General features: G+C 38.0%; 1 protein-coding gene across 1 annotated transcript in view; it reads right to left on the bottom strand.

Moving 5' to 3' along the window:
- The window catches only part of ZFAND3 (zinc finger AN1-type containing 3), a 133,321-nt gene that overhangs the window by 4,074 nt on the left and 103,932 nt on the right, over positions 1-25,315 (bottom strand). Inside the window, 1 exon segment of the mRNA XM_066316021.1 lies at positions 15,592-15,762. Within this exon segment, the coding sequence (XP_066172118.1) occupies positions 15,592-15,762 (171 nt within the window).

Here is a 25,315-nt window from a genome sequence, read left to right as displayed (position 1 = left end):
CAAATTGATTTATCTTTGCTCTTTGTTTCAGTAGCACCAGGCTATGAAAAGACATGCCTATTATCTGTGGCTGGTTTTGAAACCCAGTTCTAGGAACAAAGCCAAAAAAGACAAGTTTTCTGTATTGGTATGTACAATTCAGAAATATGGATGGAAACTTGCAGGTTGAATTGATATGTATCTCACCCCTTGTGATCACTGCCTCCACTTCAATCTCAATCTGGGTCATACCACACTCAAATGTGACAAATATGTTTCCCAAGGTGCCAAAAATTCAAGGTCTGATTGTTAAAATGAAAATATCCCTGGACTACAGTGCCAATACTGAACAGGCATTTCACTCAGTTCTCTCTCACAGAAAGCAGGGTCTGAAGACTTCCCTTATTTCTTGAAATAGGATTTCAAATTGCTGAACCAATGTCCACTGCGAGTATTAGAATCATAAATACCTGACTGGATGAGCTCAAAATTCAAGTTCATCATCTTATCTGCAATGAATGTCTAAGAGGCAGATGCTAGGCACCATGAAGATACAGACTGGGCAGAAGGTGTCTCAGTCCCTTCTAAATAAGAACTGGTTTTAATCCTGGCAGTTTTACAGATCCTTTCCAAATGTTTAACAAGTGTATGTAAAAATGCCATCTAATGTTACTGAAAAGAGATCTTGAAAATTTATACAATCTTCTGCACTGCTTCTTCAAGACTCTTTGGCAATTCTGTAAACCCAGTAAGGAAGTACATATACCACATGATTTATGACTTTTGAACGTGACCTTTCAATTGCCCCATCTCTTCCCCTTCTAAGCCTTGTACAGACCAGCACAGCTTCATAATGTTCCTTTCTACCCTGCCACCCCCAATACAATCTATCCTGTGCTTTGTCTGGTGTTGATTTAATTTCTGAACACCTTTTATTTCTTTATAGAACACCTGTTCTCACACACGGAAATCTGTGCTGTATGCTGTATTTATTCTACATGACATTTTTTGTTGTTGTTTATCAAGGGGTTTTTATGCATTCTTGAACAAAGTTTCAGTAACTGCCCATGAAAGAATGGCAGGTGATTTTAATTTTTCCCAGAGTATTGGACTAGCATGTCTAATTTTAGCAACTAAATGATCTAAACCTGTTATTTATATATATATTTAAATATGTACTGCTAATTAGAACAGATAGTATCTAATGAAAGAATACCCAAGCTCATTTTAAATGTAATGAAAATAGCTCTGCATATATTGGCTGATTTATGGAAGGGGGCCTATTCTGGTTGAATTAGCAATGCAGATCTCCTGGAAGCTCCATTTCCAAAAAGAGAATTTAGATCTTTAGTTTCAATGCTACAAATGCTTAAATCACTTTAAACATTGGGACTTGTATTTTTGTAGATTTTATTTAAATTTTAAAGGCCTTTAAAACATTGATATTCATCAACTAATTGAGTGACGGTAGTTCTGAACATTTTTTCATTAGTTCAGAGTGGGTATATTCAATTAAGTTATTACTGCTGTATCCACTCCTCGCTTCTTCAGTGGTTTAAAAATCAGAATGGACATTCTGTGGTCTGCATATGCACAAGTGCCTGATGTCGTACCAAGGCCATCAGCTTTTACAGCAGTTCCATTATTAACCTGTGTGTGCTGGGGCAGAAGGCCAATAGATGCATCTGTATTTTGATCCTTAATGCCAATCCATGTTTGGTAGAGGTAAAACCTTTCCTCTTGAGAACTCTGCTTTTACGGCTATAAAGTAAGTTAGATAAATGAACTCCTGCAGCGTGTTTGCTGTTAAGTTCATTATGGGATGGTATCAAATACAGGTTGTCTCCCCTAAAGGAATTTCCTGCAGAAATATTTCTTTTAGCACACAATAACTGAAAGACAAAATAAGTAACTTTCTACTAGTGGAAAGAGCACTGCAAAAGGGAATTCATTTGCCAACTAAAGTTCATTTACCCAAGTCATCAACCTAAAACATGCCAGACTTCCACTGCCAGCACAGAAGATTTCAATCTAGTAAATATAATAATATATCTCACATCATTGCAATTGTTGTTTTCTGATGTTAGAAGTGAACAATGAATCACCCACTCCTCAGGTCTCTAATGTAAACATCTTGGAAAAACATTATGTAGTACCTCAAAACATTTGAGCTCCTCTGAGCACCACAGAAACTTCTTCACAATACATCATAAAAAAAATTCACTTCCATTACATTGCCAGAGCAAAAATGGCTGAAGTCATAAAGCAGAGCACCCTCCCTGCCTTACAGAGGAGTCACTCAAAGGAAGCCCAATACTCCACAGCAGCAACTATGAAGCTGCTTTCATCATTCCTGAGGAACCTGATGAGAAAGGGATACTGAAGAGAACAGAAAACAAAATAGGCTTCCATAATCCAGACCAGAGAATATCACAGACCTACAGTATGCTGGGTGTGGGTAATGAAAAACAATTGCCTTTTCTTCATTGCTACACTCAAGAGCTCTGGCACACTTTTGAGTTTCTGAAAGTTGAGCCATTCAAGTATCACTGCTGACATGGAAATGCAAAGCCCTTCATTACCAAGTACCATCAATCATCTTAATTGTTCACTCTAGACATTTACGCTTTCATTGCAGGCATCAACTGTTTTGAAGGTTTAGCCTTCTATACTACAGTAACTTCTTTTGATACATTCAAAGAAACTCCCATTGGTAGGTAAAAGAAAGTAAAGTCAATATTACCATAAAACCCTGAACTTCTGATACTTAAAAATCATCTTACCTGCCCACTAGGATAGGTATTTATCATTTTCATTCTCAAGTCAACAGGCAGAAGTTCAGAACTGTCAGAACTTGCAGCTTACACCATTTCAAAATATTATTTAATAAACAACCTGTGTTTGTATAGAGCCCTATACAAAGCCTATTCAAAAGCAATCCTAGTAATGACACAAACATGATCCTGTGCAGAATTCTGTGCTGCGCTTTGACTTCTTCACAAGATATTTTACTTCTCTTGCAGATTTGAAATTCTAATCAACAGATGTTCAAACAGAATTTTAAAATACCTTGTGACTTAAGAGCTGAAGATGCTCAACCGAAGGTGAGAAGTCAACTGTGCAAGTTGTGCAAGAAGTAAACTAACTACACCAAAGGTGTATTATCTAACAAGGTATTGTTGTGAGTCTGCAACCAGATTTCTGTGCAAGAACAGATTTTAACATCTCTTTAAACAATGAACGTATCTGCAGGCTATCACACATCACAGCCAAACCAGTCAGATGAGCAAGCAGAGAAGATCAGCTCATGCTGCTGCAGCACTGTTCAGAACTGCTCACCATTCACTGCAAATGTTTAATAATCCCCAAAATAACATTTATGCATCTGCCCCACCCCTTCCAACTGGAAAGATGATTTAATCTGTTGCAAATTATACTAACAATAAAACTATAAGTCAATGTGGGAAAGAAATCTCTTTTGTTTTTTGAAATAGGTGAAATGAATGTAGGTAAGAAATAAATGGAAGAGTAGGACAAATAGCTACTAAGATGCAGAACAAGATCCTGAAGGCTTGAGTACCTGAGAACAGCAGTATGATCCAGCTTGTTTCCCTGTGTTCTGGAGGTTGTTTAGCAAGAACACATGGTAACGGAAGGACAGGAATGTGTGCTATAGTACAGCCAGGCAAAGCTTCCAGTGCAGCTCACATGCACTGTGTTTGGCAATATAAATATATTCCTGTCTACTGGTATCTCGTATTGTTCTCTTTTGCACAGCTCCGTTCTTGCGTATACCCTAACTACCTCTCCTCTCTCTTCTGTGGGAATGCTCTGCCCTAGCAGAGCTTTCATTACACAACTCAGCTTTCATTACACACTGTCAGCTTTCATTACACAACTCAAGGAATTTTCAGTTTTACTGACGTTTTCTATAAAACCAAACCAAATCCCACCAAGTTAAACAATTAGGTTTTGGAACTAAACTCTTCTGTTTTTCTTTCCCAGCTTTGCAAGTTGTCATGGACTATGATAAGTACCTCAGAATAACTTGTTTTGAGAGTCTTGTCATTCATTTCCAAAGGGAAAGGGGAGCAAGCCCCAGTATGATGAAGCTTTTTAACCAGATAGATGTATTTATTAAAACTCCTCAAAATTGAAGCAGAGCTTTCTATCACTTCTATCACTTGGATGGGGAATGTTAAACTCTAGGTGCTCAAGAGTTATAAGTCTCTAAATACCAATTCACATTATCTTAAGCATTGCCCTCTCGAGGCATTTCAGTTCCACGAATCTTCACAAACAGCATAGCTGCAAAAAGTTCACAAAAGTTATTTTTCTAACCATTTGCTATGATCATTGCAACTTAGTTTTCAGTATTTTCTTCTTCATACAGATCGTTGATACTTACAGCTTCCATCCTGATCTCAATCAGCGATAATCTCAGGTTTCATGCTGGAGGCACACAGCTCTATGATATCTCTGGTGCTATGTAAGAGTGCTCATGAGACCCTACAGATACATTTTGTATTTCTACTACTGGTTTTATGCTTAGGAGAAAAGAAGGGAACAAAGAATTTTTTCTTTTCTTCTTCTATTTTACTCTCTGCATTAAGAGGGTAAAGCAATGTGTATGTATGTATGTACCTGCATTAGAGACAGAAAAAACTCCACCGTTTGTGGAAATGACAAGAAGTGAATGGAAGAAGCTGTATACAAAGGAGAGAGGATATAATACTGTAACAGTCACTGGACAGGTATGGTTAAAGACTCTACAAGAATTCTTTCAACTGCAAGGAAAAGACTTTATTTCCAAGTTGGGTCACATATAACCTGTGTTTCAAAGTTGTTTTCTGTCTACTTTCTTTAAGATCATAAGCCTGGAAAGCTGCTTTACGGACCACACAAGAGATGCAGTTTGGCACCGTAGAGACCCTGCAAACAAAGTACGTTTTATTCCAATTCATCCTAATTTCAAATACACTTTTCTATTTATATGATTACTTGCACAGAAAGATGTCAAACTGCTTTTTCCTACATTAAATATGTCACAAATTTTGAACAGAGAATTTATATCACTTGAGGACAGAACACGTGCTGATTTTTAAGGGAATTTTTTTGATCAATAATTCTTAAGGAGGTTCTACACAAGAATTCTATTCTATTCGTTGTCTTTGGAACTAAGAACAACAACTCAAAGTTTCTTCCTGTTTCTTTGAAGACATTGTATTTGGAAGGGGAAAATTAAGATATGGCACTCCTTTAGACTCCATTCTTACTTTTGCTGTAGTGAACCCTAACCTAAGAGAAGTAGGAAAAATGTTTAGGAAGAGAACTGAGGTTTTCAGGAAATTATTTCTGACTTGCAAAGAATCCCTAATGAATCAAAGTCATAAATACAGCAAATCTACTTTTAGATTTGTCATAAATACAGCAAGTCTACTTTAGTAATAGTAAGCTGCCAGTAAAAAAATGTTTGCTATGGGTCAGGTCTGGCTGAGTACTGGAGGTCTCAGTCACGATTTGTCCCATTCCATCATACCAATAACGTACCAGAAAAAGACAGTGATTAAATCATTTGATTTGGAGCAGCTATTTTTCTTGCTGTACAGAACTCATGCATTTGAGAGTAAACACTTCCACATCACAACTTCACCTACTATAGATTTCTAAGTTAAGGCCATTATCTACTGGGGACAGACTATCAGTGCAGTTCAGGTCCAGGATTACGCCCACAGACACACCATGCAATCAATAGTTCTAAACTGCTTCATACCTCAGAGGTCACTGACTTACACAGTGGTGACAATGACATCTGTAGGCTCACCTTCTGACCTTATATACTGTCCTTGGTTTTTAGTCTCAGCTTTCACCCACAGCACTCAGGCACAAGCAGCAGCTGTGACACCACAAGCTCACTCTCCAACCACCACAACTACTGGGTTACTGCTCTTGTGAAATCTCTGCAGAACTGGGCTCTTGTCCCAGTTCATCTGTGATAAAGGATGCAACTTCCCAGAAATTTGCATTTTAATTTGTCATGTAATCTGTTGATATAACTAGAAGAAACATTTTTCACCACAGGCCTGTGAGACTGTTGAACCACAAAGCCAGGGGAAAAAATCCCAAACAAGTAAAACTGGTTAAACTTAATTTAACAAGAGATTTTTGGAGAAGCCATTTTGCTCCTAACAACTTACAGCATCAAGTGAGGTATCAGATAGTGAACATCAACAATCAACTTATTTTATGGAGAGGAAAATCAAGGTTCAAAATTAAAAGTTTAGACCTAGGTAAGTGAAAAGTTTCCTTATTTGAATAATTGTATGATTTTGCAATAATGCATTCAATAGGAATTAGTATTACTGCTACACTTGCAAAAGAAATATACACTGCCACGTTTGCATGACCAAGACACACTGAAATAATACTGCATCTCCCAAATCATTCCTAGTTTCACAAGGTTATATCCTGTAGTATGTGGGAAAATGAATCCAAAGAACAGAATGTACAGTAAAAAAGCAGAATTATGCCAAAAAGGCCTCCTAGTGTCTGAGGCAGCTAATGAAGTAGAGGTAACTCATACTAACAGGTTCCACTATTGCAAATGGTAGTACTGCAATGAAATTAGATCTTCCATGGGTTATACCAGCTTATCAAGAGGCATTTGTTTCCTACTCAATATATTTAGATTTGAGCAGTGTAGACTCTCTAGATTTGAGTGGTGTGAAACCTTAATTAAAGTATCTTGAGAAACGGCAGGTGGATGACAGAGCTCTCCTGAGGTCAGAGCAGGGACTTGTGCAGTATTTAACACTTTAAAAAGAGCTGCATGGGCATTAATACTTCTAGAATGCTCTTACCAAGCCCACCTGAGCTAATACACTTCTCCCAGAAGCTGAGAATTTAATTAAAAGCTGAAGTGTACCCAGAAAGTTAATTAAAACAGCAAGCAATACCTAGTGATTCAATAATGTATGTGTGTAATTTTGTTTAGCCCAATGAAAATGCAGGAAAGATAAGGCTACTAATAAAGAACTGGAATGAATAATGAAAGGGTCTGTACTAACCTCCAGTATGCGTTGCATTAATTCTAACAGTTCTCCTGGATCCTGCACATATTTTGACTTCATCACTTGCTGAATACAATTCCAGGTTTGACTTTCAGTGTATTTCCTGAGTTGTATGATTTATGCCCTGGTTTTCAGTAGCTTCCTAGAGGTTGCACCATAGTGATCTACAGTCTGACAGCAGCTAGGCTTGCTGGCCGAACAAGAGTGACGCAGCTCTACTTCTTTTAAACCTAAATAAAATGTGGTTTATGTCTTCATTCCTGCTTTACACCTTATGTCTAGGGTCTCTTAGATTACACCTTCTGCTTCATGAAAGTCTTCTGTTACTGTAGCCTCCTGCAATCTACATCAAGAGTAATTCTTCTAATCACAGGAAAACAGAGCTCCATTCAGAAGGCCCTTTTATACCACACAGGAAAACAAATGCTTAGAGCAATGTACACTTCTATTTTTTTTTCCTTTCTTTCTTTTGGTGTAGACTTACAAAACATTCCTGCTCCTGCTTGTTCAGAATATGGCAGGACCCCCATACACTTGGCCTATAATGTGCAAAACTTGCAACTCAGGAATGTTTAACAGCTCTGAACACTTCTGTAAGCATTTGCATTTCAATACATATAAACAGCAAATAAATATACTACTTTAAAAAAACCTTACTGAATACTTGTAAGTGATTATAATATCCACTGATACAACTTTTCAGCTCTTGAAACTTTCCTTCAAGGCCAGTAATACTTAATACTAAAAGGCCCTGACACAGACTAATACTATTCTTTTTACTTTTGCGAAAACTGATGCACACTGATCCTAATGCCTTTTCCTTAGGACATCAATCTCCTTAGAATATCCACATAAAGTAGTCTCAAGTCTCATTTTAACTACCTTTAACACCTTCATATAACTGAATTATGTAATTTAGGGCCACAGGTGGTATTTTCCTCTAAGATAAGATTTTATTTATTTACTTTGGAGGGGAAAAATTCTCTAGCTCAGGAAAGAACCCTGACTTTTCAAGCAAATTTAGACAATTTCTTTCAATATCCTTTTTCTCCTCCCAGCTCTGATACAGCAATTGTGGCTATGTTCTTTCCCCACTTCTTCCTGTGAATAATTCAGATTTTCATCAGCAAAATTCACACTTCTCCCTACCTAAGCTTTACCTTGTGGTCAGTTAACTAGTTGGAAATGTTCCTTCAGGATTTGTCAAATTATTGTGTCATATTTTTGGGCCTTCTGTGTCTACTTCAAATATCAGACACTACTAGAATCAGTACTTCTGTGTACAGCTGTTGGTAAACATATGAACATGTTTGAATCACTTTTAGAGGGACTTATCTGTCCTTTTATCATAAGTAAAAAAAAAATAAATATATATACTCAGAGACTGAGCAAATACTTCCCCTAAAGGTACTGGAAGAGATATAAGGTAGTCTCAGATAGATTTTTATGTTTAAGTTCGCTAAGCCACGTGTTTCTTGTGCATACAAGGCTATCAAAAACTGCATCATCTTTCACTTTATGGACACACTTCATTCTTCTGTAACCACAATACAGGTATGTAGAGAAGAAGAGACATAATGTGGCACACCTACAAAATGCAGATTTTTGATCCAGTACTGCAGTTTCCATTTGAAAACCCTCAGAAAGTTATATAATTAAGGACTTACCAAATCAGCAATGTCAAAATAAACCCACTTTTTTTTTAGAAGGAACACCCAGACTTGTTTTACTTAAGGAGAACTTGGGGACTTAAGAGATGAGCAGCCCATTTCAATTACATGAACTGATTGAGACTACAGGAAGGTAAGGACACACTACTAAATCAATATTGCCAAACTTTGGTAGCACAATGGAAGAAATCAAAATCAGCACATCCTCTAAGAAACCCATGTTAATTGAACAAGCTGGAGAAATATACTGGAGCCTCTTCAAACAGTATTTCATAATTCCTAATTATAAGGAGCATGAACTCCATTAACACTTTTAAAGCTGTGGACAGCTTTTCTGAAACCTAGACACGAAAGCATTTTTCTGGGTCCTACACTTGGAATCTATGATACACCAATTAATCAGCTACTTCTTCATTTCCAGTACTTTCAGAATGCATATTAATCAAAAAGACCAACATTAGTTAACAGCTCCTATTCCCTATCAATTAAATTGGAGTCTTGGAATAACACCTTCATAAAATACAACAAAACAAAACCCCTCCCTCTGAGTTCAAACTTCAATAGACTTTGTGGGGTTTTGGGTATTTTTTTTAATACTTGCAGCAATATAAGATAAGATGCTGGACTTTCTTGAAATGGCAAAGAGATATTCTGGGAGCAACTCCCTTAGGAGAACTGCCAACACAAAACAGCTGAATGTGGTACATCTTACAGGCTGACAGTAAGACTTGCCAGAGCTGTAGTACATAACCAGTCACTAATAAGATTTATTTTAATACTTCTTACTGAACTGGCTGACTCATACTCTCCAGAAGCACTGTGCATATTTCATCTTAATCAATGGAAGTACATCTGTTATACCAAGACATAATCATGCCCTGAAACCATTTTGGTTTGTACCAGATAAACCTTATCCATCTAGAAAGTGAATTTACCAGCACCATCACAAATTCTCCTCCACAGGAAAAGGTTCCATGGAAATGGAACTATGATTTAATATTTTACCAAGTTTTAAGAGAAACATTAGTTTCAATACATGTTTGACAACTTTGTATAAAGATGGAGCAGCTTATCTATTCAAAATTGTTTCTTTTTTCCTTCTGAAGATTATTTCTAAATTAACTGAGTAAATCAAATCACTCCAAATTTATTTTGGCACAATCCAAACAAGTGCTTCATCTCCTGCATTTACAGACCAGCAGTTCTATTATCAAAGTTAAGAATCTGCAGCTGCTTTTCTTCCACTTTTTTGATTACTCAATGACAGTGAGGCTTGCTGCCATTTTATCTGTAAAATAGGTACAATCCCTGGTGTGTGGATGTATTTTGTTTCTGCTGGTGCTTGATAGGAGTCTGTTTTCCTCTCCCTCTTATCTCTGTGTTAGACCAAAACAAAATAAACCAACAGTAACACAAAGAACAGAATTTCAGCAGATTCAGATATTAGAGATCTATACAGAACTAAACTAAAAACAGGGATGTGGAAAAGTAACCACTGGTAAGGAAATTTATGCCCTTGTAAAGGAGCAGTCAGTGGTGGGCCATGTGCTCCACCCTCAATTCCAGGTGGTCAGCACCCCGAGATGGCTCTCTGGCTGAGTGGCCAACTTTGACCCTTGTTTCCTGGCTCAGTCTTACTGCTGTAGAGGCCACTTGTGAACTGCATCTCTTCCAATCAAAAAACAGACAAACATCAGTACTTGCCAACATCTCATAAATTAAAATTGCAAACCATCACGTTCTGCCTTCACCTCTGTTTGAGGTTAGTGCTCAGGGCAGCCTCCCCCAAGAGCAGCAGTGAGTGCACAGCTGTTAGGCCAGATGCATTCCAGGAAATTGTAGCTTCTTACAACATAACCTAGGTCAGTAAAATTCCAAGAAAATTTGTCCAGACAGGCAAGAAATATGGCTAGCAAGTGTTTGATCAGAATGCAACATGACTGAACAATTATTTTTTTAAGTGTGATCAAGCTGGAAGGTTTCAACATCTTCCCATCCTCTTAAGTATCTCCTCTGGCACAAGAACATGAAAAACATTACTATTCCTGTCTAAGAAGCACACAAACAAATGGCACTGCTACTGGAAGCCAAAGCCTTGCTTTGCAGGGCCCATTATCTCAGCCACCCTACTGACTGCCAAGAGACAGGCGGAGTCTGAGGTACAGACACACCCATAAGAATGTGGCCTACAAACACCAAACCCTTCCACACAAAAGCTGTTGCAGAGCTGGCACACTACACTAATTTATCTTGAACTGCTGACTAGAAGTGGATCTAACATAACAAATGTAAAATTCCTTTACTGATTATCTGGAATTGTATCCTCGTATTTCTAATGCAATTCAGTGACCTCAACAATGAGGTCACTGCAGACTTCTGCGTGTTGGCTTCACAGAAATAGTGGTGCCAGAACTACTTTTTACTGTAAAATTGTAAGCTGCTTCCACAAAATTAAGATTTTCTTTCTGTGCAAATAATTTCTATAGATTAAAAGTTTACAGCTTGGTGCCTTTTAAAACTGTACACAACTTTATTTAGTAGCAATATACATCTAGTCAAGCAATTAAAAACAGGCTTAGAAATTTATAGTGTAATTTCTAACTAACCAACCTGCCTATTTTACAATACATTTCCAGAACTCAGTGTTTTATAGCTACTTCCACTCATACATTCACTGCCCCTAGTTTTGAAGCAACTCTGTGGTAACCACCCAGTTTTGACACCACTGAGACAACAACTTCCTTTCCAAATCAAGGATCACAGGCAGTTGATTTCTGCTTGCAGAAATGCTGTAACAGAGTGTAACTTGAAGAATATGATTCCTGCAATTCTTTGATGATAAAACTGACTCCTATATCTAATATTTAATAAAAACAATTTCAATACAGTCATTACCCATTGTAAGACGCTAAACTATTGGAAGGTCCATCCAGCCAAAACTAGAGAACACTGCCGTCTGCAGGACTTGCCTACTCTTACTATCACCTATAAACAGTGCACAAGAAGCTGTTTTTGTTTTAGTGGTGTTGATATAAAGGTTATCCTGTCAGAAGCTCAAAATGAGAATTCATTTTAAATTTTCTCTTTCTCACTGGAGCTTGCAAAGTGCATCAGCAATTAACAATTCCTATCACTTCTCCCAGTTTGCTGTGTGAAAAGGCTCAGAACTCGTCTTACAAATTGCTCTTTTGAAGATCAAAGAGAAGCCGAATTTGTCTTGTGTGTGCTCTGGATGAGTTTGTAATTTACTGGAACTTTCAGAGGAGGCTTGGCAGCATACTCGTTTGACAGCCCCAGGGCACAGGATTCAGGGGAGCTCTGTGACTCTTCCCTTCTGAGTTCCTTCCTTAGCTTTAATTGGCACCTCATTAGAAATTAATGAAAATGACATCCTCTGTTCTTCCTGCTCCGGGCGTAGAATGCTACAAAAAGGCCCATCACAATTCATAACACATTCAATTTATATAGCAATGGCTCTTAAGCATTATTTATGAGATGTGAATTTCTCGTCAGCAGTTAATAACTTGAACAGAGCGGACAAAGAATGAAAAAAATCTTGAGTGTATGTGTGTATGAAAACAAACAAATCTTTCTACATCTGAAAAATGTTGTGTTTGAATTGCTGTAACTCCCTTCTCAGTAGTGAATTGTTGTTCTACACAGCAAAGCCCTGCAGCACTGTCAAATCTGTCTAAAATTTCATGTAGTGTCAAGGGAATGAGCTCAGCAGCATCACCTCTCTCTGGACAGGGCTTACAGCAGACAGGAGAGCCAATACAGCAGCCTCCCAGAGATCTCTGAGCCAGGGTAAAGCACCAGTCCCTCTCTCTGTCTCCCTGCCAAATAGCTGTGCCTTGTTGGACAAGTCCCAGTTAACAGGATCAGTATTTGCGGATTTGTCTACATTAAAAAAAAAAAAAATCGTTCAGTATGTATATATATTTTTTCCTTTCTACTATGTCTCACTAAAAATCTCACTGGAGGACTCACCAGGACAAATCATCAATAAGACAATTTCCAGTACTTTTAACATTAGGACAAGAAGATGTGCAACAGCAAACAATTAAATTATTGGTCTGTGGAGTTTATCTGGATTTTAACAAGACTGTTTCAGACACAGCTATGGACCAATACTTTTATGCTTTAAATCCTTTTTCCTTACATCCAAGCAAACCCAACGTTTGTCATTCTGAAGATGGTGTCTGCCTTTTTATTGCTCCTGATATCAGATTTTCTCTTAATGTTTAAAACTGGGATGGGTTTCCCCCATTTTCCCCATTGCTTCAGTTCAGGATTAAGATGCCAAGAATTTAATGGCAGTGGTTCAAAGCTCAGTTCAAACAATGTTCTATGTTGACCATTACTTTTGAAGAGTGTATGTGCTTATTTTACACCAGTTGATTCTATTCCATCGCCTCCACCTGACCACACATCGTTACCTGTGCTTCATATTAGGACAGAAAAGGATAAACCAGTCATGTGTGGATTTAGGAAGCATTTTAGATGAAAATTCGACAGATCTGTTCTACTGGATTTTCCATCACCTCCTCCCAGGGTTTTTGAATGGGCTTGTCATTCATGACCTAATTTTACAGACAGCAGGACAAGGTAAGCAAGAATGGTTTCTCAGGCAGCATTTTTAAAACTGACCAGAGCCACATGCTGCTGATGGGTAAAGCAGTTTGGGTGACGGGAAGCTGAGGCGCCCTGTGTTGCCCAGTTGCATTTTGCTTGCTTCTTATTAATCTGACTATTAAATGTAAGTGGCACAGGGTATGCCCACATTCACATCACATCAGAGCACAGCTAACTCCCCTTACTGCACACACTATTAATGAAACATTGTAACTGCACAGAAACCAAAGATCTCCAGGTTTTTTAGCCCTGTTGTACACATGGAAATAGACTCCTGCCTTCTATTTTCTCATTAAAAGTATGGAATAGAAATGTTTATAATAAAAACAATAAACTATATAGCATGTAATACAGGAATGCAAATTTTCATCTCCTCACTTATTGCTGAGGAATTCAGAATTTTTTTTCACATTCATGTTTTATTAACACGTTTTATGAACTTTAACAGAAATATTTCCATAAAGCTATATATATCCAGTAGAAGAAAATTAAAGAATGATTCCTAAAACATTTATATTGCAAGAGTATTGAATTATGGAACCACTTCATGAAAACTTGAGAGGAACCAACCAAACATATCTCTAATCCTATTTTGGCAGGTCTTACTTTATAATTTTAAAAGCATTACTGATCAATAAAAGGGCTTTTTAAAAGTTGCTTTCAACTTAATTCTCTTACATAGCTCCAATATTGCAGAATGCAGGAAAGAAACATTAATGATGTTACATAATGGTTAAGCAATCATTTGTCCAATCCACCCCAAAATTCAAACTCTCTTGCTCCCAATATTAGGGACCATTCTGCTATTTCAGTCAGGTACCTGTGAGCAGCCTGGTTGTTGTATACATGACAACAGCAGACCAAGAGCAGAAATTCCTGCCTCTACCATGCTGAGCAGAAAGAGCCATCCCAAAATGTGTCATTGATAGCCCTGAATTTCTTCAGTTTGATAAAAATGTTACCAGACACTTCAAAGTATCCTGACACATGATTTCCATAACAAGAATTTCAACATTACAGCTTTTGATTTCATGTTTGGTGGCTTCACACATGATGTATGTTAGTTCTGTGCCAGTGCTCCCATAGTGAAACAAGCCTATCTCATGTCCAAAAGAGCCCAACACAACAGTAATCTCTACAGCCTAAAGACACACAGATGCTGAAGAGAACAAAGCACAACAAAATCTCTGCAGCTTTCTATTGCCTCTCTTCACTTGGCACTTAGTATTCAGTATAGGATTAACTGTCTTTGTAACTATTTTAGCCCACCCTTCCTCTCCACACTGGCGCTCAGAAGGACATGCCTTCTCTCCAGAAAATAGTTTTAATGCAGGATTTTATATTTCACAGGTGCAATGTGAATTGCACCTACCACCTGTGCAGATCCTTTGGAAATTATCCCCTGCCTGAGACACAATAGAGTAACTGAAGCAAACCTCTCCAAATGTACCAGCACAAGCATTGTCAGAGAGTTAAATGCAACCTTCAACACATAATTATATGAAAAAATAATTAGCAGGTAAAACTACCACATACATTATCACTGGGTCTAACGAGTACATTTAAACCAGTTAAGAATGCAACTGTTCCATGAAGGAGAGAGCACCTCCTCTGGAATCTAGCCACATTAATTATTGTTTCAGAAAGATTATTTGCACTTAATATGAAACCTGAAATTAGCTGTCTGCATGGGATTATCATCCTCAATTCAACTATCTAAACAGTGTCATCAACTTTGGAAAAGCCAAGGTCGCTGATTTTAAGTGTACGTCTTCCCCCCACAAACTAAGAGTGAGAATGAAAATATTTTCAGTTAGAGGGTTTTTTTTGATTTAATTTTTTAATATTAATGTAATTATAACATGCAGAAGCAGATACTGACCTATGTTCCTTTACACCCTATAGAAACCTTCTTTGCATATTTATTGTATTGATGTGCTTTGTGCTTCTTCTGTCAAGTGGGTATGATGCCCTTCCTGCCTTACAGGGACTTCTGAAGTTAAATTCATTAATTTTTGGCACCTCTTGAGACAAGGCAGTACATCAAGGCCACAGTTTTAAAGGGGAAATTAGGCAGGCACTAATTATAACTTTTTGCTAGCAGTGGAACCTCTAGCTTCTGTTTAAAGCACGTATCCAAGGTGAAAAACCTGAGTGTTGTCTGCATTTCCACATGTGACACAGATCTGAGCACGGCTGCGTTCAAAAGGTGGATGCTACTGACACACAGTACTCACCACAGCGACACGATCCCAGCTCCTGCTGGACTAGTTCCAGTTTTGTTTGGCACTGGAAGCATCGACGTCTGCTCTTCTGTTTGGATCGACTGGTTTCTTCAGGCCTGTCATTACTGTCATCCAGTAGCCGTGGCCGTTTCACAGGAGAAGCCTCACTCTCCGACTGTGAATCTGTTGTATTCACAACAAATATTTTAGGAAAAATATTAGAATTTCCTCGCTGAGGCATTCCTTTAGGCAGACTGAAGGTATATTGCTTTCAGCTGGGGTCACCACCGAGCAGTGTGATACCTCCCATTCTATTGCATATGCATGTTTTCTTACCAACCAAAATGAGCATCAAGTAAAGGACAAATTATCTTTGTTCCCTATAAGAACCCCTCCTGCTGTCAATACCGAATATAAAATGAACTGATTAGCTTCCTTCCAGCCTTAGCTGGGTCATACAGAGATACATGTAGAGCACACACCATCCTAAACAATTGCAAGCTTCATCTGTCATCTCATTTATTTTCTCCTATGTGCCGCATTTGGTGTCCCTGCACAAACTGACTGAAGTGATGAAAAACAACTGAGCACAGGTTTGACCTATTTCCTTTCCTGGGCAGGAGGGGTATTTTTCAAGCACAGCATGTAAATTGTATCTCTTATGACTGAAGGCAGTACATGAAAGCACCATACCATGCTTCCCTCTCTTTCCACATGGATAACAATTTAAATGTAAATTAGTATACACCAACAATACAACCACAAACAAAATAAGCATGATCTGTACATAGATCCTATAAATTCCAAATGCTCAGCCATTTCTAAAGTATTAGTCAGAATACTATTTGCATTAATATCTTCATAAATTTCAGCTTGTAAGAAAATGGTGTGTGGAAAGCCTTTAGAAGTTGAAGTTTACAACAGTCTTACTTCAGGTAGCATAGTGCCTTTTTTTCAATCTTTTTTTTTTTTACAATGGAGAGGGTATTGACGAGGGTTCTAGAGTAGTACATGGAATGTACACTACTGACGGAACTGTGAGATGGCCAGGCCTCGTTTTTGTGGCGTGTCAGAGACATGACATTTCAGTGGATCTGCAGCTCTGCAATCCAAGTCAGGTCAGAAAAGACATTTTTCCCTTCTCAGATCTGTGCACACCAGAATCAGTGCTGTATTTCTTTGTAATAAGAGCTGCAAATAAATCTAATCCCAGCTGTACTAAAAATTAAATTGTTTGCTGTAGTGCTGCAAGGAGCTGCTGAAAGACATTACTGTAATCAGTCAGTATTCTACTGCATGATGGTGAACAAGGAAAAAAAGCCCATTAGCTGAGTTAAATCCCTTTTGAACCAACATTAATCCAACAAATAACAGGCTAGATCTATCTTTTTGGCAGGATGGTAACCTATTGAACATATCTGTACCATTATTCTAAGATTCCATTGCTTTTGTGTGCTTTGTGCTGTCCTGGATTAGGCAGGAAAAGGTAACTGCCATGGATACAACACTGCCCATAACCTTGTTATGTAGCTATCTTACCTGAGCCGCTGCTTATCAACATCATGACTTTCCTTGAATAAACACCTAAAGGAGTCAGACTTGGAATACTTGGTAGCTTCTCCCTTTGGGGACGCTGTTAACTCCTCCTGGCTCCTCACGTGCAACACAGACTAATTCACATTTCTTACCTGTGTTTCAGCCCTAGTGTCACAGTACTTTTCTAGCTGTTGTACCCCACTGCCACAAATACACACCTTGCCTCACTGGGGCCTACTTTATTTCTGTCATACCGCTCTCAAGATATGCTGAAAATGTGTCTGGCTTTACAAGAAGTATAAAGCCTCTGCATCTCACATTTCATAGAAGAGCGAATTGCTTTCTGCACTGCATACAGGTGATAAGTTTTTATTAAGCTGCAATGATTTTATCTGATGTGTGCTTCAAGACAGCCACCTCTTTGATCAGTGTCACAGATTACAATTTACACCTTACAAAATACATATATTAGGCCTAAACTAACATTCAGTACATAACATACTTCACCTCTGCATGCTTGGCTGTGCAGGACCCTTTGGCAAGGAAAAGAATGTAGTGCGTAATGCATTAATACAGCTATGGAACCTGTCTTAAATCTCTGGAGAAAACAGTTCAAGGCAAAGATCCTCTGAACAGACTGCCTGACTCCCTGAACAGAGATCCCAACTCATACTCAAGGGCCAACAGTCCTGTCCCATGGACACTTGTTTTCAGAGTGCCTAGAACACCAGACTAGCCTTGAGTGTATAAGGACAGCCCCTCCAACAGGCAGATTCTGTCCTGTGACCCGGCTGACTCAGTGTTCGGTAAAACCGGCTCCAGCCCACCTTGCTGCCCCAGATGGAGATCTACATCATTTGCAGTTTATTCACTACTCAAAGAAACAGGTAAATTGGCATTATGGAACTGCTGCCCCCAACACATCTTGGCTTCTGGAAATATAAGCTATTCTGGTAGTTGTCAGAAGCCAGTTTGGTATTCCAAATTATGCTGATGGAAACCATAGTGGTCTGTTGATCCTGAAGTCCAAATAAAGGATTCATGATGTGAGTCAACCAGGGTCTAGTAAGTTAACGAAACCATATGCCTTAATGAGAAAAATACCTACCTCAAGTTAGGCTAGTGGTCCTACAAATGAAAATACTTAATAACGCATTTTCTGTTCATTGGTGATGACTAACTGTATATTAACATGAGTTGGTCATTATCATAGAAATTATAGATATCTCTTTTTTTACAATGTATATCAGTAATAAACAGTTTCTGCCATAAACTAAAACACTTAGCACTGAGACAAACTCAGCCTGGCTCTCAGTGACAGCACCACCTCTCTGATCACTGACTGCCCAGGGCCTTGAACACAGGAGTCCAAGCCAACACGCATCACAAACCAGACCCACAGCACACACACTTCCATCTTCCCATGGGCAAATACAATGAGCAAGGAGAAGGCACAGAGCAGAAATCAGACCTTTTAGAGTCAGTCCTGTGTGCATTTCTTCCAGCTCATGATACTTTTCATGGTACTGATACATGCAATACAGGACACAAAATACATCTTCCAGCACCTGGAATCTTGCAACCTTAAAGTTCAAAGGTATTGAACAGATCTGATAGCAAAATGAAATTGTCATACATTGCTTTTCTACCTGGAGTGCAACTGAAAAAAAAACCCTAGGAATACAGTCTGAAGTGCTGCAACTAGGATCAAGAGTAAATTGCCAGTATGAACCTTTAAACAACCAAAAAAGGCTAAGAGAAGAGGGTTCTCTCAGCCAGTGACTGACAGTGGCCTTTCTCAAAAGGTTGGTTCATTCAACAATGGCTACTCCAGTTACTCCTTCCTTGGCTTTTAAGAAACATTCTCCATGCTTGACTTGCATTTCAGCATTGCACCTAAACCAACAAATACCCAGTCCGAGAGAAAAAAAATGCTCCTTTTACCCACAGACATCAAAAATCATAAAACTTCTCTGTAAAAATCAACAATAAGGATGAGAAATCCCCAAAATTTCAGGAAGAAACTGCTCAGCAGAGTAACTTCCACTGACACATTCTCACTGCAATTTGAATTCTGAGTTAAGAAACAAACATTCTTGTAACTGATATCTGATGGAGATCCTTCGAATTTTCTATCAAACTCCCATTTGTAATGAGAGAACAAAGAAGTTCAGTTAGGCAAGGCTGAAACTGGAGGCTTGTCTGGGATCAACAAGCGGAGCACTGTTCCTAAAAATATTATGTCATGGACAGAAACTCACATTTGTTTCTCACTGTCACTGTTCTCATCTTCATTACTCATGTTCGCCCCTCAAATTTTTTTTAAAAAAGGTGCCTGAGCTGAATTCCACTCCCTTTCTCTCCAGCCTTGGAGGAGTTTTCAGGCTGCATGAAGATGGCTTCAGTTACAATCATGATGGCTCCTCCATGGCATTTGGGTGGAGGCTGGGATGCTATAGGCCAACAGAGACATGGGCTAACAAAACTTAACAGGGGAGGAGGAAGGATGGAAGAGATGGGAAAATAGTATGAAAAAGAGGATCTCTCCTCTGCTGCTGCCTTCTTCAAGAAGATGAATCTGTTTAATCTCTGGTTTCATGACAGCTTTTGAGGCAGTCAGTCAGGGGTTTTTTTCTTATCATAAAGAACCCATCACACAGACTGGCATTTATGATCTCAGCTGTCTGTGCAAACACCAGAACAAGCAGTCTTTAATGAACCCTCAAACATTACTGCCATCTCCCCTGAAACTATTTTAGAAGCAGCTTAAGCTGTTAAAACCTCTGTCCACGAAGAAGCTTGCATAGTCACAGACAATAACTATGTAACATGGATTAACTAAAATTTGAGCAATAGCTTGTTGCCAATTTCCAGTTGCTGTTTGTTTTTTTTTGTATTCATTATTCTGTTCTTAGATGAGGGATTACTTAACTGCCTGGCATGTTGATTATACATTAAAAATTTCATCTAGAGAAAACTGCCTCTATAAAAATCTTCCCTATCACGTTTACCAGAATCATTATTTAAAATAATCTCTCTAGTTCAAATGAATCTAAAATTAACATAGTTGTTCCAAAGCCCTTTTGCTTGTTGACAGTTAATGAAGAAACAGAAATTCAAGATTAACACCTCATAAGCTGAGTCTGACAACTGTGACCACCTCAGTCCCTCCCTGTTGCTGTACAGTGCTGTGGAAAACGTTATCCTGAAACTCTGATATTTCATTGAAATGAACATCCTATCTTGTCTTCTCACACAATCGTGACTGCATCTCAAGGCTGTGCACCTCTTTGGAAGCATTCACACCCAGAAGATTTTTTTTTTTTTTTGTGAATTCACCTCAGTGTTTTTTTTAAACACTACAGACAGATGTCTCAAAAATATCTTACATAAGCCCTCTGGTAATATTTAATCACACAATCTCTTTTCTAGTATCATTGCAGGGCCCTTAGCATCATTATTTCACTGATCTATTTTTCCCCCTCCATAGTTTAAAAGCAACTGCACTAAAACTCAATGTCCCTAAACAATGTGGAATCAAGAAACCACAAGGGAACAGTCTCTAAAGAACTCACATTCCATCAGTTGCTTCTGTGCCTCAGGAGGCTCTCCATGAAATCACACTGGAGACTATAAATAACACCCATAAGTTGCATTACGTAAGTTACTATTTCTCATCCATCACCACAACCATGCAATAGTAGTTGTTTCCAGCTCTAATGAGTAAAAACCACCAATAAAAAACCCCCACAACTTTCAGCCTAGCTGTTTGAGACATATAAGTGGAAGAACTGCTGCAAGATGTTCTAAATGTGAAACACTACTAATCTGCTTCAAGCTCTTGACAGGAAAATTCTCCTTTCCCCCTTTGCCATAGAGCTAAGAAAAAGAATTCCATTACAGACTTGAAGTGCTGGATTAATTTAAAAAAAAACCACAAAAACAAACAAACCCTCAAAAAACAAAAAAGGAACTTAGCATGTATACTGCTTTGGATGTAAGTGGTATTTTTGTGTTCAACAACAGCAGGGCTTCATTTTTCCAAACTGAGAGCTGGCACACATGACATGTTGTTCGAGAAGAGGATATACATATATATGTATGTATGTGACTGAATGAGTATTAATCACTATGATTTCAGGGAAACAGACAAGTGTGGGGGTATAACCATACATATAGATTGGGTAACCTTCCACTTGCACATAAGAAAATGCTTTCTTACTGTAGGGGAGACCACACACTGGCACAAGTTGCCCAGGTGGGTTTGTGGAAGCTCCATCCTTGAAAACCTGACTGAACACAGGCCCCACAGCCTGGTCTAGGTGACTTTGCTCTGAGTAGGGAGGTTGGATCACCCTCAGCCTTTCTTACTTCCAAGATTCATGGATAGGAAAATAAAATCTAAAATTATATACTAATTCCTTCCCCCCATTCACATTTTTTGTTCTCCTCTAAACCCATGTTGTCAGTATTATCACCTGGAAAAAGGAAGTACACTATGCTGCAGTATAACTTAATGAAGGTGTTAACTACCATCTCTAATGAAACAGAAGAGACTAATCTAATGCATGTTGAAAATATATGACAAATAGTGAACTACATAGGCTCCTGCATGCATTTTAGCTCAGCTAAATTGGAAAAAGTGTGAAAATGGCTATTATCCTTTCCTGTCAATAAAATTCATAATTGTTAAATTATGTGAAAAGCTAATTAGTTTTCATCTCATATTTAGGCTCCTGTACTACATCTGGTTTACATTTAAGCTTTTGCATTACTTCCTCCATACTCTCTGATGTCAGCATGTCTTTAGTTAATAGAAATGTTAATTTATTTCTCAAACATTTTTACTTATATATACCAGATTGCTTCAAACAAGCACATATTTAAATGTATTCAGGCACTTGTCCCACACAGTTCCTTGGATGGATTAACTTCAGGCATTTCAGTTAGTTAAAACATTTCCTAAGGCAATGGCCACCTCTACTGCTGCTGGCTGGCAGAAGGAGATTGTTTGTTTAGAACACTACGTGAGTGGGGCTCCTTTCCTGAATTACACCCATGGGAGAAGTCTGCAAACCTCCAGAGCCACAAAAGATGAGCTTGTGAAGAGAGAACAGGTTGGACAGTCCTGGCCTGCTGTTCATCTCGTGCTCCAAGGGTAAACACCTGAAGAACATGTTTAAAAACAGCTGCCGACAGCAACATCATACATACACAGAGCGACTGGTGGTGCGTACAGGCATGAGGTTGAATTCCCACTGTCTTGATTACTGGGGGCAATTGATGCAGGGTAGAAGCTTGATACTATTCTTACGATGCTAAGGGAAGCTGGTTTAGGTTGTTGGTGGGAGTTTTTACAATGGCTCATAAGCAGCACCTCATCTTCATATATTTAGACTATTATTAAGAATGAACCTCGAAAACACCAGAAGAGAAAAAGGGGTCACAACACTAAACTCAAAAAAACAAAAACAAAACCAAAAAAATTTATGGTGTCAATTTGAACTTCTTTTCTTGTTATTAAATTATGTACTTTAATAGTACAGGGCTAGGGCTGGGAGAGGGACAAAGGCCAATTCTGGAGCTGGAGAACAAATGACATCCTAAATGGCCTGGATAATCAGAACAAGATTATTAAGTGAAAGGATAATGCACATGTACGAATAACTAAATGGAAAGGCAAGACACAAATAGGAAGAAGAAAGTCCTAACAGTAATTACAAGATGAAGAACCTATGAAGACAAATCATGGACATCCTGGCCATTCCACAGCACCTGAAGACTGCTTAGTAGTACTCAAATATGCATATTTACATATCTGAATATGTATGCAGAAATACACATAAATAAGCTCACATTGGTTCTGATAAAATAGGAAATTTAAAAGCATTCAGCAATATCATAGTTTTGGTTTTGCTGACTTCAATGAGAACCTTCTTATGCTTTGTGAAATTCTCTAAAATATGATTAGCAAGAATAGATAATGCTATAAATATTTCATATCTGCTAGTCAGCTCCAGCATGCATAAATAAGTAGTACTGCTCTGCTTCCAAATCCTAGTGGTATACTCTAGCTACGTCCTCATCAATCAGATGGTATACAGTATTCAGGAAGGTAATTCTTCAAACTAATAGCCTAAAACCAGTTCTATATAGAAAATATTTGCTCTGTTACTTTTCACTCATATACAGAGTTTTCCTTAGTAGACCCTTCCCCCACTGGTATAATGAGGGTTTTCCAAGGCTAAGAGAGATATTCAGAAGAGGAATTGTAAAGAACTCTTGCCTGCTAGCAGTGGAAAAAATACTTACCAATATTTATCTTTGAAAAAAACTGATTTGTCTTTAACTGCAGAACTTCAGTGATGCCATTAGTAACAGAAATCTTGCCATGAGAGACTATAGTTCCAAGGATAGTACCTGATTAATGTCAAGGGAAAAAACTCTAAGAGCTCTTGTATTTTGATAAAAATTTTTCTGAATGCATTTTGAGAAGGTTCTGAAATGTACAGCTAATCCATCTTCAAAGTACGCTTAGTTTTAATTCTGTTACTTTAAATAAAGCTTAACAATCAGTTTGTATTTTGACTGTGTTACTTTTTCTAGCAATTTTTTTGGTGGTAAGAAACAATCAGCCCTGGCATAGGACACAATTCCTGTATACCTGATGGGTGTCTACAGTCCGCCAGAACCAGAAGTCAGGCTGGTTTACAAGGCAGTTCTTACTGAAAGGAGGTATTTTGGAAGTTTCCACACTAACCTGAACCAAACACCCAGGGAGAGGAAAAACAGATCAGAGAAACTTGGAGGATGCAACAGTACATGCACTGTCTTGTATCTAACACCCAGCTCTTCTTCAATCCTCTTTTTCTCCAAAATGTTGCTCTTACTAATCATTAATCCTCAAAGTTCATGTTACAGAAATAATTTGGAACAGGAAAAAGACATCAATTGTATGGTCACAGAACTGTCACACAAGTAACTTCCTCACTTCCTAGGAAGATACACTTTCCCTGTGTATATTCAACAGACTAAAGAATACTTCCAAAAGGCTTTAAAATTACCTTCATGTATTTTTGAAGTCCTTATGAAAACTATCGTCTAAATGAAAATACTGAAAACTGTTCTTAGAAGTTGTCTGATGCTCATTGAAATAGTCAGAATAGAGAACTTCACCAAGAGCTGGATGAAACCCTTGGGGCATTCACATCAAAAAGTACAGCAGGAATCATGGATTTGCTCCCTGCAGGTTACACGTGCTTAAATATAGTAAAAAAATAAAACTGAATTAAAAAGTAAATGTAAGTGGCTATTTGTTTCAAATATATTTCAGGCCAGTTATTTAATGCTTAATTTCATTAAAAAATCTCCAGTGCAGTAAAGTAACAATTTTAAAATTTTAAACGAGAAGTTTATAATTAGAAATTTAAAATTATGTGTCTCATTTGCTAAAGCATACTTGTAAGGAAGCTGTCTGATCTGAACAGATCAGATCAGGGTGCTGACTGCTGAGGTAAAATCAATTTAATTCTTCAGCCTGACAGGAGCCAGGTCTTTAAAGTTAATGATCTCAACTATTCTTTGCGACATTCTCCACACTGTCAAAATTAAAACAAACCTTAGGCTTACCAAATCCTCTTCCAGTAAAGTGTAGCTGAGAAATGCAAGATGTACAACCCTGATTTCTTTACCCTTGAAATTAATGGAGATGTGCTTTGTTTAAAGTTTTGAGATGAAATTTTTCCAGCAGTCTCTGGTTATAAAACAAGGAGTTCAGAGCTGTTAGGAGAACAATGTTAAGTAAGGGTAATAGATGTATATTCTTTCATACTATATACCTACTGTCAGAAATCATTTAATTGACCATAGAGATCTTGAGAGTTCTGAAAACTAAACATGGCATGAAACCACTAAAAAAGTTACATTTTAACTAAAATTTACATAAAGGCCAAAGTACTTGCTCTTCAGTTTCAACAAACTGAAGACAAATCCTTTGTCATCATTCCCTAAGACTTTGGTAAAAAGAGGTGGTAATATCTGAATTTTAAGACAATGACCTTTTAATTGCATACTTCTGTATTTGGCAACAATTTCACCATTTAGACTGAAAAACATCAGCCTACAGAGAAAACGTGAGAAAATGCTGAGAGCAGCAGCACATGTTTTTTCAGGACAGGAAAATCTCATTTATGAAAGCACA

This window comes from Sylvia atricapilla, chromosome 3 (assembly GCF_009819655.1).
Source record: "Sylvia atricapilla isolate bSylAtr1 chromosome 3, bSylAtr1.pri, whole genome shotgun sequence".
Classification (NCBI taxonomy): Eukaryota; Metazoa; Chordata; class Aves; order Passeriformes; family Sylviidae; genus Sylvia; species Sylvia atricapilla.
The sequence above is the reverse complement of the archived record's forward strand: the minus strand, read 5'-3'. Positions and strand labels throughout refer to the sequence as shown.